Here is a 19,370-nt window from a genome sequence, read left to right as displayed (position 1 = left end):
AAACACGCTTGGTTTGATGGGAGAATATGCACAGACTTCCTAATTCAGTTATAAATAAAAGACGTGTGTCTGACCCACTTTAGGTCTTTCTGCTTTAAAATGAACAGAACCTTCATGTAATTCTTCCTAATTAATTGTCAAGTTAATTCAGCATTATTTATAAAGTGCTTTTGACTATTTCTGAGTGAAAATGATTATTTCTGTGGAAGAACAGGTGCTGTTTAATTCACATTTAATCCGAGATATTCCTGTCAATTTGCTGCTTTTGAATCAAAACATGCAGAAAAGTCTGATTTCTGTTGTTTAGCTTTATATTTAGTGATTATTTGTCCATTTATGCGTTTCATTCAGTTTTAATATTCTATCAGGAGTGAATGGCTAGTTTTTGTTTGCAAACTTTAATTGTTTTCTTTCATAATCCGTGACGTATTTCAACATTAAATGAGTTTGATGCAGTTTTAAACAATAAAAGTGACTTTATGACTAGAAGAATAATGAAAACAGTCAGTCTGCGCTACAAACTAGAGTACTTACAGTTATAAAAATATGATAACAAACACTAATCTGCAATATTAAGCAGCATAATGGACTGTTTTTAGTCCCGCTGTTTCTTTAAAAACAATGAGTAGATTATTAAATTAGGAGAGACTGATGACGTCAAATGAAGAGGAAGGTTGTTTTAAAGATGGATTATTAACACAAACACGTTTTCTTTCACAGTTGGCTCCTGGCTACCAGATCTCATGAAAGTGGTATAAATACTACGCCAAATTAAAACGAAAACTCGTGATTATATGCACGCCAAAGTCCATTTTTGCGTATAAATACCACGAGTTTTCGTTTTTATTTGACGTAGTAGTTATACGTATTTTCGTGTGTAGTTTCTCAAACAGCAGGAAAAGGCTTTTAATAATTGATCGTCCTCATGAATTAATCAGGCTGGGCTGCAGGTTACACAGGAGGACTGCTTCATGAAACACTAACTGCATGCTGGGAATAATGTGAGCTGATTAAAGCACAGGATGTTCAGAATCGTCCTGAAATCTGCTGAACACTGACGAAGCGGCTGCTATTGTGTGTGTGTGAGTGTGTGTGTGTGTGTGTGTGTGTGTGTGTGTGAGAGAGAGTGTGTGTGTGTGTGTGTGTGTGAGAGAGTGTGTGTGTGTGTGTGTGAGAGAGAGTGTGTGTGTGTGTGTGTGTGTGAGAGAGTGTGTGTGTGAGTGTGTGTGTGTGTGTGTGTGTGTGTGTGTGAGAGAGTGTGTGTGTGTGTGTGTGTGTGTGAGAGAGTGTGTGTGTGTGTGTGTGTGTGTGTGAGTGTGAGAGCGTGTGTGAGTGTGAGCGTGTGTGTGTGTGAGAGAGAGTGTGTGTGTGTGTGTGAGAGAGAGAGAGAGAGAGAGAGAGAGAGAGTGTGTGTGTGTGTGTGTGTGTGTGAGTGTGTTACTGATTTTCTTTATGCAAACAATGACGTATTTTTATTATTATATGACAGTAATATTTTTTTAATGTTTCTGAAAGAAGTCTCTTCTGCTCACCAAACCTGCATTTATTTGATAAAAATACAGTAAAAAAATTGAAATATTATAATGTAAAGCAGTTGTTTTCTATGTGAATATGTGTTAATCTGTAATGTATTTCTGTGATCTGCAGCTGTATTTTCAGCATCATTACTCCAGTCTTCAGTGTCACATGATCTTCAGAAATCATAATAATATACTGATTTACTGATCAACAAACATTTCTGATTATTATCAATGTTGAACACAGTTGTGCTGCTCAATATTTTTAAAACCGAGATGCATTTTATTTTTCAGAATGAATAGAAAGCTCAAAAGAACAGCATTTATTTGAAATAGAAATCTTTTCTAACATTATACATGTCTTTAGTGTTACTTTTGATCAATTTAATGTGTCCTTGATGAATAAAAGCATTAATTTCTTTCAAAAAAACAAACAAAACTATCTTACTAGTATACATTATATTTGTTGTATTGCTTTTAATTTAATTTTGTTAAATAAATAAATAAATATATACACAATCTATAATACATGTTTATAATTATCATGAAAATAATGACAAAACCTTATTGATTGTAAAGTAGACATACTTTTCTTTTTTAATATATATTTTGTATTTTAGGGTGAATTTTGAGCTGGATGTGTTTTGGTTATTCTGTTATTCTGTTAGTTGTTTGGTGAATAAATCATCAGGGTCAGTAATCAGAGATAAACAGCCATAAACACAGTGTTTGATGAGGACAGACTGGATATTGGTTGTGATTCTTACTGGTTTGATCGGGGGTCACACACACACGCGCACACGCACACACACGCACGCACACGCACACACACGCACACACGCACACACACACACACCTGAACACAGATAAAGAGCCTTTTGTTCCCTGATAATCCATGAGTCTCACACTCACACAATAAAATCACACTATCAGCCGCTGTGGCTCCTGGAATGTTGGGCTCAGTCACTTCCTGTTACAGGACAGTGCACTTCCTGTCACTTTTCTCCTGCTGTCGGATCTGGACGCTCGCTCTCAGGAGACAGAAAACAGAATGTTCCCGTCCGTCACCAGTTTAATGAGATTGAAAGAATGTCACTGAGATGAAAATAACTATCGTCTGTTTTCTCTTAAATGTGGTATTTCACAGATTATGAGTTTGTAACAACCTGAGGAGTAAATAATTACAGAATTGTCATTTTTGGGTGAAATAAACTTTAAAATGATATATTCTATCTACACATAAACATACAGTTTCCTACTGATTGGTTTTAAAGTTTTATTCTTAATTTAATTTAAACAGTCAAAAGTTTGGAATAATTATGATTTTTTTTAAAGGTTTTAATTGAAGATTTCCAGTCATTTAATTTAATTTAATCAGTCAACAATTTGAAATTATTGATTTTTTAAAAGGTTTTTAATTCAAGATTTTCAGTAATTTAATTTAATAATTTAATTAAATGGAAGTTTGGAAATGATTAAGATTTGTTTTTGAACATTCAGTCTCTTCTGCTGACAAAGATTGCATCGATTTGATCAAAAATGCAATAAAAATCCATTTTGCATCACAGGAATAAATTACATTTTAAAATATATTAAAATAGTGTTTTTAAATTGTAATCTTTTTTTTACAATATTACTGTTTTACTGTATTTTTGATCAAATAAAGCCTTGGTGAGCAGAAGAGAATTTTTTTTATTATTATTCTATATTTTTGATCAGTATAATATAATAAATGTAAACTCTAATATATCAACACGATCTCTGCTGTGTTCACAGCTCTGATCTATGAGAGAGATATGGAGTTTGACGTCATGCTGTTTTGTCTTCCTTCCTTCACGTGGGATTCAGAGATAGTAGCATGGTGACATTTGGACGGTGTGTGTTTATATTGAGCTAGATCTCATCGGTTCCTCATCACACACAAACAACGAAAGAAAACGCCTTAACCAGCTGAGCATCGTCTGAAATATAGCATCACTTATGATGGATCTGTGACTATAAGATTGATGACAGTGTGAACAGATTCACACAAAAAAAGAGATCCAACGGAAAAGAGCAAATGTGTTTCCTTCAGAGCGGTGACAGACTGAGCTCTTCCCAAATTTCCATCACATTTCCAGTCCATGACAGCTGGATAAGAGTGTTTGCTCACCTTCTGTCACAGAAAAAGAGCACATTTTGCTCAACAAAATATTTCAGTTCTCATAGTTTTATTTATTTATTCATTTATCTACACCAAACGTTTGGGGTCAGTAAGATTACAGCTGCATTTAAATACAGTAAAAAGAGTAATATTGTGAATTATTGTTATAAAGTAACTTTTCTGTTTGAAGTTAGGGTTATTCCTAATATTATTCAAGTCTCTTCTGCTCATCAAGGCTGTTTTTCTTTCATCAAAAATACAGTAAAAATGTGAAATATTATTCTAATGTAAATCAGCTGTTTTCTGAGTGAATATGTGTTAAACTGTAATTTATTTCTGTGATCTGCAGCTGTATTTTCAGCATCATTACTCCAGTCTTCAGTGATCTTCAGAAATCATAATAATATACTGATTTACTGCTCAACAAACATTTCTGATTATTATCAATGTTAAAAACATTAATATTTTCGTGGAAACCGTGATGCATTTTATTTTTCAGGATTCACAGATAAATAGAAAGTTCAAAAGAACAGCATTTATTTGAAACAGAAATCTTTACTGCCACTTTTGATCAGTTTAATGCGTCCTTGATGAATAAAAGCATTAACATCTTTAAAAAGTGTCTGACTGAGTATTTGAACGGTGTATTTTTCAGATTTTAGGCATGGAAAGCAGTTTAAGGATCACAAATCGTCTCAAATGCATTTCTTGTTTCTCAGATCGACCGTGTCAAGGACGCCGCAGGGTCAGATTTGTTGGTTTTACATGATGCTGATCTCAGATAATCAGACACAATCCTTCATCTCATGATTGAACGGCTAAAGAAGCGCTGTAATCAATTAGCAATCAGAACTCGAAACTCTAATTAAACCCCAGCTTATCAAGATCCAACCATTCTTAAAGTGACAGTCCACCCAAAAATGAGGATTAATGTTCTCACCCTCTGCTCATCTGAGATCAGGATGAGTTTGTTTCTTCATCAGGTTTGTAGAAATGTGTCTCTGCATCAGTGTCTCAGCAATGGATGCTCTGCAGTGAATGGGTGCCGTCAGAAAGAGAGTCCAAACAGCTGATAAAAACATCACAATAATCCACACCACTCCAGTCCATCAGTTAACATCTGGAGAAGACAAAAGATGAAACACATCCAGCATTAAGATGTTTTTAACTTCAAAGCATAGATTTAGGCTAAAATACAAGGGTATTATAACCTCCAAAAATACTTTTCATAATATTTGTGGATTTATCCAAATCTACACACTTGTGTTTCCAGTAAAAAATGACTTTTTAATTGTTTTATTTTGTATAATTCTGAGATTTGTTTCTGCCACAGAATATAAAATAAAGATGGTAATTGCATGCATTTGTAATTTATCTCACAATTCAGACTTTTTTCTTGTAATTCTGAGTTTATTTCTCACAATTGCTCTTCTTGTGTTTCTCAGTTCTCTTGTGTTTATATCTTACAATTGAGTAAATAAAAAATAAAAACTGTGAGATAAAATGTTGCTGTTTTAATGCGCTAAGCTTAAACACAATTTTGATCAGTTTTTCAGAAAACAAGACTTACTATCTTCAGTCATTTTGCTTCTCAATGAAATGTTTCTTGATTTATGAACCTTTGGACATTTGTACACTATATGCCACTGATTTCTGCAAGTTTTTAAGCATGAATGTTCTGTAAATGGATGTGTCTTTGGATGTTCTGTTCCTCTTGTGCCTGTCAGCAGATGTAGATCAACATCGGTGCTTTATTCTCAGAGTTAATATCCTGTCATACAGTAATATGTGCTGTCTGATTGTTCCTCGGTTGCTGGACATTCATTCAGTCTGAAATCTAACCTGCATGTGTATCTAGACAGAGCTGCTTTATGAACATTAGACAATAGAACAGTGAATATAATGCGTAATATCATATGATACACATGTTATGAGCTGCATGGCTGTATTATGAGAGATAATTCAGCATGTTTGCATTTCAATAAAGGAATAATTACGCCTGAAAGGAGTGATGCTATAAGACAATATTACCGTGGTACTTTAATAAATACCATGCTGTTCATTCATTATGGTGTTTGCATTCTCTTCCAAAGTACTTTAATGAGCGGCATGGTATTACTGTGGTGCAAATTCAAAGAACATTCTCCAAAAGCATATATTTCCATCCAACTCTAAAATTATTACGTTATACAGATTCTGCTTTGATAATAAAACAATTAATAAATATATTTAAAAACACTATAAAATTTTCTCCATCTAAAAATAATCAAATCTATTCAGAATTTCTCATAATTTTGCAATTAGAAATATTGTTTCTGTTAATATTTAGAATTTCCAGATTTCCTGCTTTTACTCTGATGTGTCTCTCTGTGGTGAATCAGCTCAGAACAGACGCTGGTTTCTGGGTGTTCTGTTCTGTTCTCTTCTGAATGCTGGCGCTGAGCTTCTTATGTAAGATTTGAGTTTAATTACTGAGCGCTCATTATGTCGTCTGTGTCTGTGAGCAGCTGACAGTAATTATACAGGACAGACGCAAGGCCGTAACCAGGGTTTGAAAATTAGTGAGGTCCGAAGTAAGGTGTTAAGAATTGTGCTATAATAACACCCACAAATGTACTACATATAGCCTAAACTTCAAAATAGACAGACATGTAGATGATTGTGAAATATTTTTTATTCAATATAATGTTTTACATGTTACAAACTATTTACAGGCTATTTGCTATAGTGTTTCTCTGTGTGTGTGTGTGTGTGTGTGCGCGTGTTTGTGTGTGTGTGTGTCTTTCAATTTAGGCTTTTTTTTAAGAAATACATCTAATGTATTTTGCCGGAACCTTTTTGCCATTCTACACTCTCTCTGTTCTGTCTGTTTTGGAGGATAAATATTGTTAAATTAGACCTTCTTTATTGCATCACAATGGGCTATGTAACAATACTGATTACTGTAATAGATTTCCATAATAAACATTGCTATATGGATAAGTAATAATAACTTTGGCTGTGCTCTAATGCAGTGGTTGTCAACTGGTTAGGCCATTGAACCCACATTTTACCATGGACATTAAGCTGCGACCCTTTTTTTTTTGGAAATTGACATACATACATACATATATATATATATATATGCCGTCTGAAAATTTCTTCTAGAATGATAATTTTTATCAAGCTCGTATATTTAAGTTCAGTAATTTCACTTAAATGACAATTAAAATGACCTATTAATTGTCATTTAAGTGAAATTACTGAACTTAAATATACGAGCTTGATAAAAATGACCATTCTAGAAGAAATTTTCAGATGGCACTTAGAGGCTTTTGCATATATATATATATATATATACACACATACACACTGTATATAAGAAAATGCACATACTGATGAGAATGAGGTATAAGGTAACAGGTAAAGGTAAGGTAGCAATTCCAAAACAGTTTTTATTAATAAGTTGGTATGTGATGAGACCACAGTCATTTAGAAATACATTACAAAAAAACACAGTGAAAATAAAGTGGCATTTTGAGGGTTAAGGTCTGTTACCATGGTAAATTTGCAGTGTAATTGAAGAGTGCGCGCAACCAGCACAGTATGACTGACAGGACTGGAAAGTTTTTTTTTTTTAGGTGAGGGAATTTTTATTTTATAACAAGTTATAAAAATAACGTTAGAATAATGACACCGACATAAAACTTGACAACATCTCATTTGACCGTAGATACTGAATGAGGAAAAAGCGTTTTTCTCAGGTAGGCCTACTGATAGAAGAGTCAACCGCTTTCACGCACGTCTTTCAAAATAATAGTCTAGCGTCAGAAAAAACAGAATTACGTTTGTTGTTTCTTTGACTGCACACTCCGCGACCCACTCAAAACGTTTTTGCGACCCACCAGTTGAGAAACACTGCTTTAATTAATGTTTTTTGATGACTTAAGGTTAACTAAAGAGCATGAGACGTCTGCTGGCCAGTAACGTTAACGTTATTTGGCATAGTAAGTTAGCCTATTTCATTCTGTAACAAACAGATTTGTATTATGCTATTGTTTTTGATAGTGTTATACATTTCTTTTAGATATTAACGATGATCACTGCGTTTGTCTTACCGATTGTGGTATCTTCCTGTCAGCAATTAAGTTACAGATTGTCTATAAGCTTTTTTTATGAATGTACAATGTTGCCAGATATTGCTACGAAAAACAAGCAATTACAAAAAGAAAGAAAAAGATATCCGAAATAAGTTCAAAGCTTGTGTTTTGTAAATAAGAATATATCACTAACACTAACGTTGAACTTTCCACTTTATAAACGTCCCAAAGTGTCACAATAAATTGGAAAAACGAGTCAAAAACACGTATAATAGGTGGATCTGGCAACAAACGGAGACTGCACCCGCGCTCTCACTCAACGCGCTCTCAAGCGCCGTTCACTGCGCTAGCTTCTCGCAGCAACATGAATTGCAAACACTCATGTGATATGAGGTGGTTTAAACGGCTAAATAATCATTCAGAGAGCTTGAGATTTTATTTTTGAATATAAAAAAATGACCGAGGTCCGGACCTCGGTGACCTCATAGCTGGCTACGGCCGTGGACAGACGGCCTCTGTGTTAAACTGTATTCCTGCATATATCAGGTGTGAACACCAAACCAAACCAAAACCAGAACCCATGCAGTGTGTTTCTTCATCTCAGCTGATTCTCATGTGGATGAGACATTCGATCTGAGCGGCTGAGGCTCTATGGGATGTGTTTTTCTGCTCTGTCCTGATTTTCTTGGACACAGAGTTTAATCAGCTCCCTCGGCCATTGTGTGTGTGCGATGGCCTCAGGAGTCCCAAAAAACCCCAATCATCAGCGGCTTCTGTTCCCTTTGTGCTCGCTTTTACTGTATTTCAAAGCAATAGTTCAGCCAAAAATGAAAATTTGCTAAAATGTTCTCACCTGCAGTTCATCTGAGTGTGTTTCTTCATCAGGTTTGTATAAATGTGTCTCTGCATCAGTATCTCAGCAATGGATGCTCTGCAGTGAATGGGTGCCGTCAGAATGAGAGTCCAAACAGCTGATAAAAACATCACAATAATCCACACCACTCCAGTCCATCAATTAACATCTGGAGAAGACTAAAGCTCAAACACATCCAGCATTTTTTGACTAAAATAAGAGTCCATAATCCATAATAACGCTTCTTCCAGTGAAGAAGTGTTCTGGTCTGAATCAGGAGAGAAATCTGCACAGATCCAGCAGCGTTTACAACAGATCTAAACTAATATGTGGAGTTATGGATTATGGACTTGTACATTTTGACTCGTCTCAGACTAACATTCTCAAAACGCTCTTAGGAGCAGCATGTCTATCTGGTGTGTTTACATAGGAAACAGTGGAAAAGTAGCGCATTGGAATGGAAAACGCATTCTCTGTGAACAGCCTCTTATGATGCAATTTGTACTTGATGAAAGATCTATGAAATGTTTTTTTGTAACCTTTAAATAATGTTCTAATCACGCAAGAAAACTGGATTTTAAACGTTCTGATAATTAAAAAAATATACTAAAATATACTAAAAAAATAGTATATATTTATATATTTTTAATAACGTTAAAAAAAGGTTTAATGTATATGAATTAGATGATAAACTTATCCATTTAGAGCCCGCCCACACGCGCTTCTGATTGGCTGTGATATCTGATTGGTTCTGTCACATCGCGTCTGGTTGGACACGCTGTTAAACTGGGAATCGCGTCATAAACAGTCTGAGAAGGGCCCGTTGTTTTTCTATGTAAACATTCCACTGCGCGCGTCACTCGTGTACCAACGCTAAACCGCATTCTGTGTGACCCCTCAGACCACCAGTGCGCGCGCACACACACACACACACACACACACACACACACACACACACACACTCTCTCTCACACACACTCATGCTCACACACTCTCAAACACACACACACACACACACACACACACACTCTCTCTCTCACACACACTCACATACACACACTCACACACACACTCTTAAACACACTCACACACACACACACACACACACACACACATCCATGCTCACACACTCTTAAACCCACCCACCCACACACACACACACACACACACACACACTCTCTCTCGCTCTCTCTCTCTCTCACACACACTCTCAAACACACACACTCTCTCTCTCTCTCTCTCTCTCTCTCTCACACACTCACTCACACACACACACACACACACACACACACACACACATCCATGCTCACACACTCTTAAACCCACACACACACACAGGGTCAGTGTCGCGGGTCTAAAGCCCCTGAAGCCGCTCTCGTCGCCTCTAATCCTCCGCGCTTTGTCCGGTGGCTTTACCGCGGCACCGCTCGGTATTTACCCACGTGACGACCGGATGGTTTCCACAGTGACCGGAAGCTGACTGCAGCAGACGCTGACTGACCGCACATCAGCACTTTTACAGTCTCTCTCTCTCTCTCTCTCTCTCTCTCGCACAGCATAATACTCTGTGTGTTCATGAAATAAGACCCTGAACTGCTCTGACACTTTATATAAACTATTTTAAACTGTAAAAATGATAAACTGATGTAAAAATGCTGCTTATTTATGGTGCTTTGCTTCCTCAGCAGGCGAGCTATAAATAGCCAGGTGTTTCCTGAGGCTCACAGAACAGCAATTAAAGATGCATCTGAGCATAATAATCATGCAGAGTTATCAACATTCAACAGAAAACCAGATTAGAACCAGAACACAAACCTGAATAAGATATTAATAATATTAGGACATTAGAATTAATACATGTACGCTGTGAAAAACGATAGGATTTATAGTCATGACAACAATATTTGAACATCCAGATACTGTTATAGGTTTTATTAATATTTTGACTTTTTTCTTTAATTTTTTTTCCACGTTTTTATTATTTTAGATTGAATTAACTATAATAACCCTGCATGTGATTTTAATTACGTTAACTCATCAGAATAATTACTCAAAACCAATTTCAACTTTAAGTTATACACAATTCAACTAGACAAGATTTTAATAAATTACTAGTAATAATTAGGTTTTTCAGTTAAATTAGGTGTTTTTTTTACAGTGTAGCCTATTAATAAATTCCAGTAACTGATTTAAAAATAATTTGTTCACTTTTTTTTATTTCTGCCACAAAATAAAAACCAAAAATAGTAATTCTGTCTTTTTCTTCCAATTCTGAGTTTATATCTCACAATTCAGGTTTTTTTGGTTTCCACCACAGAATAAAAAAAATAAAAATGTAAATAACGTTTTTTTCTCAGAATTCCATTCCGATTTTGAAGTTTCAAGTTTATATTATCAAGCAATTCACATTTCTCAGAATTACAAAAAGAAAAGTCAGAACTGTCAGATAAAAAGTCAATTATTATTGTGTCTGGTCTTCAGTATTATATGGTTATGAATGGATGTGGCTGTTCTGAATGCAGATAAATACTCAGCAGGTTTGTGCTGACTGCGAGAGGAGAGTGTGTCTGAAGCGTTCCATTGGCCCGTGAAATACCAGAATCCCCTGACAGCCAATCAGCAGCCAGCCAATCCCCGCGGGCCAATCAGCACAGAGCTGATCACACGTCTCAGCGATCAGAACACAACATTTACTGATAAACACACCGTATGCTTTAATTCAGCTCAATGTCCATACAGGTACATCAACGCAATTTACACAAAAGAAAAGATTATTAATGTTATTATTGTTCAAGTATGTTCTCTCCCTGTAAATCTGAGAGTTCTTGTATAAAAATAACATTATGTCCAGTTGATTTTGGTCATATTCCATCCACTGGCTCTCATGAGAATGATTTTTCCACAGCTGATGGTCCCCCCAGTGCAGCTGCCTCACAGGACGCCAGTCCCCCTGGCGCAGCTCCGCAGCAGAGCAGTGGGTCCTGTGGCGCAGCTCCGCAGCAGAGCAGTGGGTCCTGTGGCGCAGCTCAGAGGATCTCCAGAGACCAGCGCTGATTCAGTTTGTCTGGGTGGAATTCATTCACAATAATCTGGTGTTTGTCGAACTGCTGACCTCCTGCAGAGAAACAGAGCCAAGATCATAAAAAGGAAAACACTGTCATTATTTCTATTACTGTATAAAAGTAGATTTTTTTTTTTTGTCTGAAATGACAAATGGGACAATGCAAAAAAAAAAAAAAAAAATCATAATGGCTCTACAAATATGCTTAGTTTCTTTATGCAAAATATAATATTTTGTTTTCATTTTTTTCATGTGAAATACTATGCAGGAATCTATTGATGAGATACACGCTGTTAATGTCATTTAAATAATTTAATGAATACATAATCATGTACATTTTTAATGGTAAATAACTTAAGGGTTTAAAAAAAAAATGTTTTCAAAATAATTATAATAATATTAAAATATATATTGTTATATTTTCAAAAATATATTTTTTAATACATTTGAAAAATAATATGAACAATTATTATTATTAAGACATTAAAAATAATTTTAGTAATAATAATATCTTTGACAAATGTCACAATGCTAAAAAAAAATAAATAAATAATAATAATAATAATAATAATAATGGCTCTCCAAATATGCTTTGTTTTTTGCAAAATATAACTTATTCTCATTTCTTCATGTGAAATATTACGCAAACATTTCTTTATTTCTTCATTAAATGTGGATTTTAAATAATTTCATTAATAGATCGTCATGTAAGTTTTCCTGGTACTGAAGTTAACTGGAGTGGCTTTTAATAATTGTTTTAAACAATAATATTTAAAAAATAATAATTTTTATCACTATATTACACTTTAGAAGTGACTTTCTTTTGCATACAGTGCTTAAATGTCAATACAAAAGAAAATCAGAACGGCTCACCAAATATGCTTCGTTTTCTGTTTGCAAAATATAACTTATTTTCATTGTTTCATGTGAAATATGACGCAAGCAGTTGATGTTAAATGACTGATAGCTGGGTTAGAGAGGAGTTGATTAGGGGTCTCTGGCTGGTTTGTGTGTTAGCAGCTGGTTTTCTGTCCTCACATGTGTTTGATGTGAATATATCAGCAGCAGGCTGTGTGTGAATCCAGCAGGTGGCGCTACAGACTCATGTTAACCTGCGCTTCTGCTGCCAAAGAAAACTTTATCATCAGTCATATGGATTTATGAGAGGCTATATTCAGCATAATCACTTCCAGCAGACTGGATTCACTGGTTTGTTCCTCACAGAGTCGTTTAAGGAAACACTTCATGAGTTTGTCATAAATTACCCGTGTCTCCAGAAGCCCGTGTAAGGAATGTTCTGGGTTAAATTCTCCTGAAACCTAATTACCACAGAAAACTAATGAACATCTGTGCTAACAGTAAAACTCTTATAATGAAGTCTATGAGGAAAGCCTTATTTTTATATATATCTACCAATTCTTTTTTGTGTATTTAACCTTTAAAATTATTTATTTTATATTTAGCTTTTTTGTAATGGAGAAGTTTATTGAACTCTTATATATAAATATACATATACAATTAAAAAAAAATTTTTTTTTAATGCATTTGATGTTTTCTATCATATTTGATCGTCAGGGTTTTATAGTCTGATGTAGTGAGAATATGGAGGAAAAAACAGCTCAGCTTTATTCACAGACTCAAAATGAGCAAAAATATGAATCTGCTGCAGAAGCTGATATTTCTATGATGAGATTCTGCTGCTTGTGATTTAAATCAATGAGATCTTTATAACAGTTCAGCAGATACTGACATAAAATGATCTAAATATCAGTCGTCTTCACTCTATATCTCCAATAATATGTCTCAGTAAGATGAGATTGAAATGATCCAGACATATAATGCAATGCTGCAGAAATAAACGCTCCTCAGGAGAGGTGAGATGAAGATCATTCCTCCGCTGAGGAACAGTGAAAGTAAAGCTTCTGGAAAAGATCCTGAGGATCAGATGTGATTGATGTGAACATGACTGATCTCTCTGACCTTTGACCTCCAGCACGAGCTCTGGTTTGGCGTGGCTGCAGATGACCCCGGCGCTCGTGATGCTCCAGAGCTGCTGCGGTTCTTCAGCGGAGAGAACGGCTCTGCTGCCAGACACCAGCACACCAGAACCCACGTCCACACACACGTCCAGCAGACACTGACACACACACAGGATGTAAAACACCATAAATAATCAGCATTTTTATGTCAGTTGATCATTTTTACAGTTTAAAATAGTTTATATAAAGTGCCAGGGCAGTTCTGGGCCTAATTTCATGAATAAGCGCTCGCTCACACACACACACACACACACACACACACACGCACGCACACACTTGCGCACACACACACAAAATTACTTTTAATAACAGTACAATTACAAAGACAAAAAGCACAAATAAAATTTGTAATTTTATAATTATTATAAAGTTAAATATTATATTTTTATATTTATAATATAATATTTTATATCATTTTTATTACTTTATACATATAAATATATCTGTTATATCTGTGTTATATTTTTTCCATTCATTTTTTTTAGTTTATTTAATTAGTTTTTGTTTATATTTGAATTAGATTTTAATTTATTATATTTTCAGTTTTCATTTTAATTTTTAATTTTTGTGTTTTTATTTTGCTCTGTTTTGTCATTTTTATTATTTTTAAACATGATTGCATTGTTTTTTAAAAAATAAGTTTTAGTTATTAGTTTTTTTAAATTTATTACTTTGAATTATTTTAGTACTTCAACTTAAATAATAAAAAAAAAAAGAAGTGTTGACAAGGTTATTTTTCTATAGATTTTATTTCAGTTTATAATCTTTATTTAAACAATATATATATATATATATATAGTAGCTTAATTTTTTTCTTTAAATTTCTTGTGATTTGTCTCAAGTTACAAGATTACAATAATAAAATGTGCATTATTCATAATTTATGGATAATGCATTTTAATAAAAAATATATTAAATAATTTAAGCATCATTTACACAATAATTTAGTAGTAATTGAATAATTAATAAATAATTTAGACAAGCAGAAAAGTGCTGAGTTGTGTAATGGGTCGGTTTCTACCTTGGACTGTAATCGACCGTCCTGATAGGTCCAGATCTGCTCGGCTCCGCCCGTTTCCTCGCTCACCTGGATACGCATCAGCTTGATGTCGTCCAATGAGCCGCTGACGGACATCAGTAGCCCCGCCTCTTTGTTCCGCAGACGGAAATGCACTTGTTTCTGCGCCAGTGAAACACAAATGCTGTGAGACTCGAATACACTGCAAATATTGATCTATCTCTCCTCTAGACAGTCTGATAGCCCCGCCCCCAGCACTTGTGATTCGCCACAGGAGCTGCAGTGGGCGGAGCCTCTCACCTGGATGAGCGGCTGAAGCGATCCGATTCGCAGCCAGGAGGAGAGTTTGGGCCAATCAGGAACGGCGCCAGGCTTCAGCAGGAACTGAGAGCCTCTGAAGTTATGATCCTCGTACAGAACCCACCTGTCAACACACACACACACACACACACACAAGATGGTGTTCAGTGTGTCCGTCTCTATGATCCCTCAGTGTTTGTTTGGAGTTTGTGGTCATTGCAGGCTAAATATACGTCCTCTCGTGGGCCAGACCCTCCTTCATGGAAACATTTGGCTATTTGTGGGAACAGTCTGTATTTAAGAAGCATAGCGAGTCTAACATCTACACAGACAGCATGCTAACAGAAAAAACTCAAGTGACCGATCTGAAATACTTTTAATGTACAGAACATTATTTCAGCTGATATATTTATAATAATGTGTGTGTTTATACACTATATATTATTATTATTTGTTTGATTTTATTTGATACTGTTTTATTTAATACATTCTTATTTTAGATTGAGTAATTTTATTTTGTCATATATATATATATATATATATATATATATATATATATATATATACTGTATACAACAAAAACATAAAACAAATATGTAACTCATGTATGTGTAAACGTATATATTATATATATATATAAAATAAAAATGTATGTGAATGTCATGTCATATACATATATATATACATTTTTATTTGTATTATTTGATTATATTATATTTTATTTTTATTACATTGGAATTTTAGATAGTTTCAGTCATTTTGTTTTGTTATTGGTTATTCACAGTATGTATACACACATACACACACACTACTATTATTTTTTTAGCTTTATATATATATATATATATATATATATATATATATATATATATATATATATATATATATATTCTGCTGTTAATTAACTATTAATATTATGTATGTATGCATGCATGTATCTACACACACACAGACATATTTTTATTTATGGATAATTTACAAGACTTAAAAGAATTTACATATTATTACACATTATTTATCTTAGTGTAAATGTAATTATTTCCAGTAAGATAAATGCACGATACAGTAATAATCCTATAAATGCACATGAGGTAAATCAGTGTTGCTGGCATGTGTTTGTTGTGTTTGCTGCTTGTTCTGTTCAGGGTGTTCTGTGGCGTTTGGAGGAACGTGAGCGTTTCACACGACTCTGTTGAATCTGACGCAGCACTGAAGTTTTTCCACTCTCACATACTCAGAACTGAGACTGGTTTCCTGCAGATCTGCTGAATATAAACACTGAATCACTGTGTTCATGGAGACAGCACATGAGCAGAGAAACACTGGAAACACTGAAGAGCCGAGGCATTCTCCTGCTTCTGCTTCTAGTGGCAGTGCATTAAAATCACAGTCAGATCTGCTCTTCTGCACTGGGACCAGGGATATCCTATTCTATTCTTATAATATGTCTTAGGGTTACTAAAACTAACAACTAAACCATAAAAAGTAATTAACTGGAATAAAAATGAAAAACCTTTTTTGTTTCTCAGCTAGTTGCCAAGGCAACATTTCTCATTTTCATTTAGTTTAATGGGCACCTATTTTGCCCCTTTTTACAAGATGTAAGTCTCAGGTGTCCCCAGAATGTGTCTGTGAAGTTTCAGCTCAAAATACCCCACAGATCATTTATTATAGCATCTAGAAAATGTCATTTTTGGGGTGTATGTAAAAAAAGAGCTGTTTTGGTGTGTATCACTTTAAATGCAAATGAGCTGCATATTCCCGCCCCCTCTCCAGAAGAAGGCATGGCGTATACATCTCTCTGCATTGCATACCTACAGAACTAAACAATCAGTAGATGCAATATAACAGAGCGAGAGAACCGGTGATCAGACGCAAACTAATCTCACAAGTGCGGCGCTGATCAATTAAAATACTTTGAGAATGTACACACACAAATGCGGTTAAACCACTAAGCACTTATAACGACATGATATTCACAAAACAGTCTGGAGGGAAATGATTTGCGCAGACATAAATGTACTTTAGATTTTGTCTTCTACCACGCTACAATCCAACCCGCTCCCTAAGGTCACAAAACTCTGGACTTTTGGTAGTACCTAGGATAGCAAAGTCCACTAAAGGAGGTAGAGCTTTTTCACATTTGGCTCCCAAACTCTGGAATAGCCTTCCTGATAACATTCGGGGTTCAGATACACTCTCTCTGTTTAAATCTAGATTAAAGACACATCTCTTTAGCCAAGCATTCACATAATGCATCTTATAATCTTGTACTGCAGTTATATCTGATCAAATGTACATTATTATTATTCTTTAGCTTGGGTTGAACAAGTCATTTTTGCTTAGATGGAACAGCAGCTACGCTAATTATGTCTCTATTTGTTTCTCTGTTGATTAACATCCCGTGGTAACTAGGAATGACAGAAGCTTCAGTCTGGATCCAACCCTTAAATGATCTGAGATGACCGAACACCTGAGAAAAGATGATGCCAACCCCTCAGAGGACCTCAGAGGATGCCAACGCTCAGACAACATACAGAATTACCACATTTTGCCATAAGTTAAATATATTAAGGTTCTGCAATATATAAATATATTGTGGAAACTTAAATTCCTGTAGAGCTGCTTTGCAACGATTTGTATCGTAAACAGCACTATACAAATAAACTTGAATTGAATTGAAAGATTTTGAGGCACATTGATGAACGCTGCAGTATCATGTGAATGAATGTATGACTGAATAGATTAATGAATAAATGAACAAACAAATGAATGAAAGAACTAATAAATGAATGAACGAACGAGCAAACAAATGAATGAATAAACGAATGAACAAACAAACGAATGAACAAACAAAACAAATGAATGAACGAACGAACGAACAAATAAAGGAATGAACAAACAAATGAATGAAAGAACAAATTAATGAAAGAACAAACAAACAAATGAATGAACAAACAAACAAAAACCAATGAATGAACAAACAAATGAACGAATGAATGAATGAATGAACAAACAAACAAACAAACAAATTAATGAATGAACGATTGAACAAATGAATGAACAAACGAACGGATGAATGAATGAACTAACAAATAAACGAATTAACAAACAAATGAATGAACAAATGAATGAACGAAAAAACAAACAAATGAACAAACAAAACAAATTAATGAACGAACGAACAAATAAAGGAATGAACAAACAAACAAATGAAAGAACAAACAAACAAATGAATGAACAAACAAACAAATGAAAGAACAAACAAACAAATGAAAGAACAAACAAACAAAAATGAATGAATGAATGAACAAACAAACAAACAAACAAACGAATGAACAAACAAACAAATTAATGAACGAACAAACAAACAAACGAATTAATGAATGAACGAATGAACAAACTAATGAATGATTGAACAAATGAATGAATGAACGAACAAATGAATGAATGAACGAACAAACAAACAAACAAATTAATTAATTAATGAACGAATGAACAAGCTAATGAACGAATGAACAAATGAATGAACAAACGAACGGATGAATGAAAGAAACAAACAAATTAATGAACGAGCAAACAAACAAATGAATGAATGAACGAATGAATGAACAAACGAACGAACAAATAAAGGAATGAACAAACAAATGAATGAAAGAACAAATGAATGAAAGAACAAACAAACAAAAACGAATGAATGAACAAATAAATGAACGAATGAATGAATGAATGAACAAACAAACAAATGAATGAACAAACAAACAAACAAATTAATGAATGAACAAACTAATGAATGATTGAACAAATGAATGAATGAACGAACAAACAAACAAACAAATTAATGAATGAACGAATGAACAAGCTAATGAACGAATTAACAAATGAATGAACAAACGAACAGATGAATGAATGAACAAACAAATAAACGAATGAACAAACAAATGAATGAACGAACAAATGAATGAACGAACAAATGAATGAACGAAAAAACAAACAAATCAATGAACGAACAAACAAACAAATGAAAGAACAAACAAACAAAAACGAATGAATGAACAAATAAATGAACGAATGAATGAATGAACAAACAAACGAACAAACAAACGAATGAACAAACAAACAAACAAATTAATGAACGAACAAACAAACAAACGAATTAATGAATGAACGAATGAACAAACTAATGAATGATTGAACAAATGAATGAATGAACGAACAAACAAACAAACAAATTAATTAATGAACGAATGAACAAGCTAATGAACGAATGAATAAATGAATGAACAAACAAACGAATGAATGAATGAACGAATGAACAAACAAACAAACAAATTAATGAACGAACAAACAAACAAACGAA

General features: G+C 34.2%; 1 protein-coding gene across 1 annotated transcript in view; it reads right to left on the bottom strand.

Annotated features, from left to right (window-relative positions):
• Positions 1–11,284: 11,284 nt before the first annotated feature.
• The window catches only part of crybg1b (crystallin beta-gamma domain containing 1b), a 36,877-nt gene continuing 28,791 nt past the window's right edge, over positions 11,285–19,370 (bottom strand). Inside the window, exons 19-22 of the mRNA XM_079398744.1 lie at positions 15,011–15,134; positions 14,714–14,872; positions 13,634–13,790; positions 11,285–11,707 (exon numbers count right to left, since the gene is read on the bottom strand). Coding sequence (XP_079254870.1) covers positions 11,619–11,707; positions 13,634–13,790; positions 14,714–14,872; positions 15,011–15,134 — 529 coding nt within the window. The 3' untranslated portion in view covers positions 11,285–11,618. The remainder of the gene's footprint in view (positions 11,708–13,633; positions 13,791–14,713; positions 14,873–15,010; positions 15,135–19,370) is intronic.

Source organism: Barbus barbus (genome assembly GCF_936440315.1).
Source record: "Barbus barbus genome assembly, chromosome: 39".
Lineage (NCBI taxonomy): Eukaryota > Metazoa > Chordata > Actinopteri > Cypriniformes > Cyprinidae > Barbus > Barbus barbus.
This window is presented reverse-complemented; position numbering and strand designations above follow the sequence as displayed.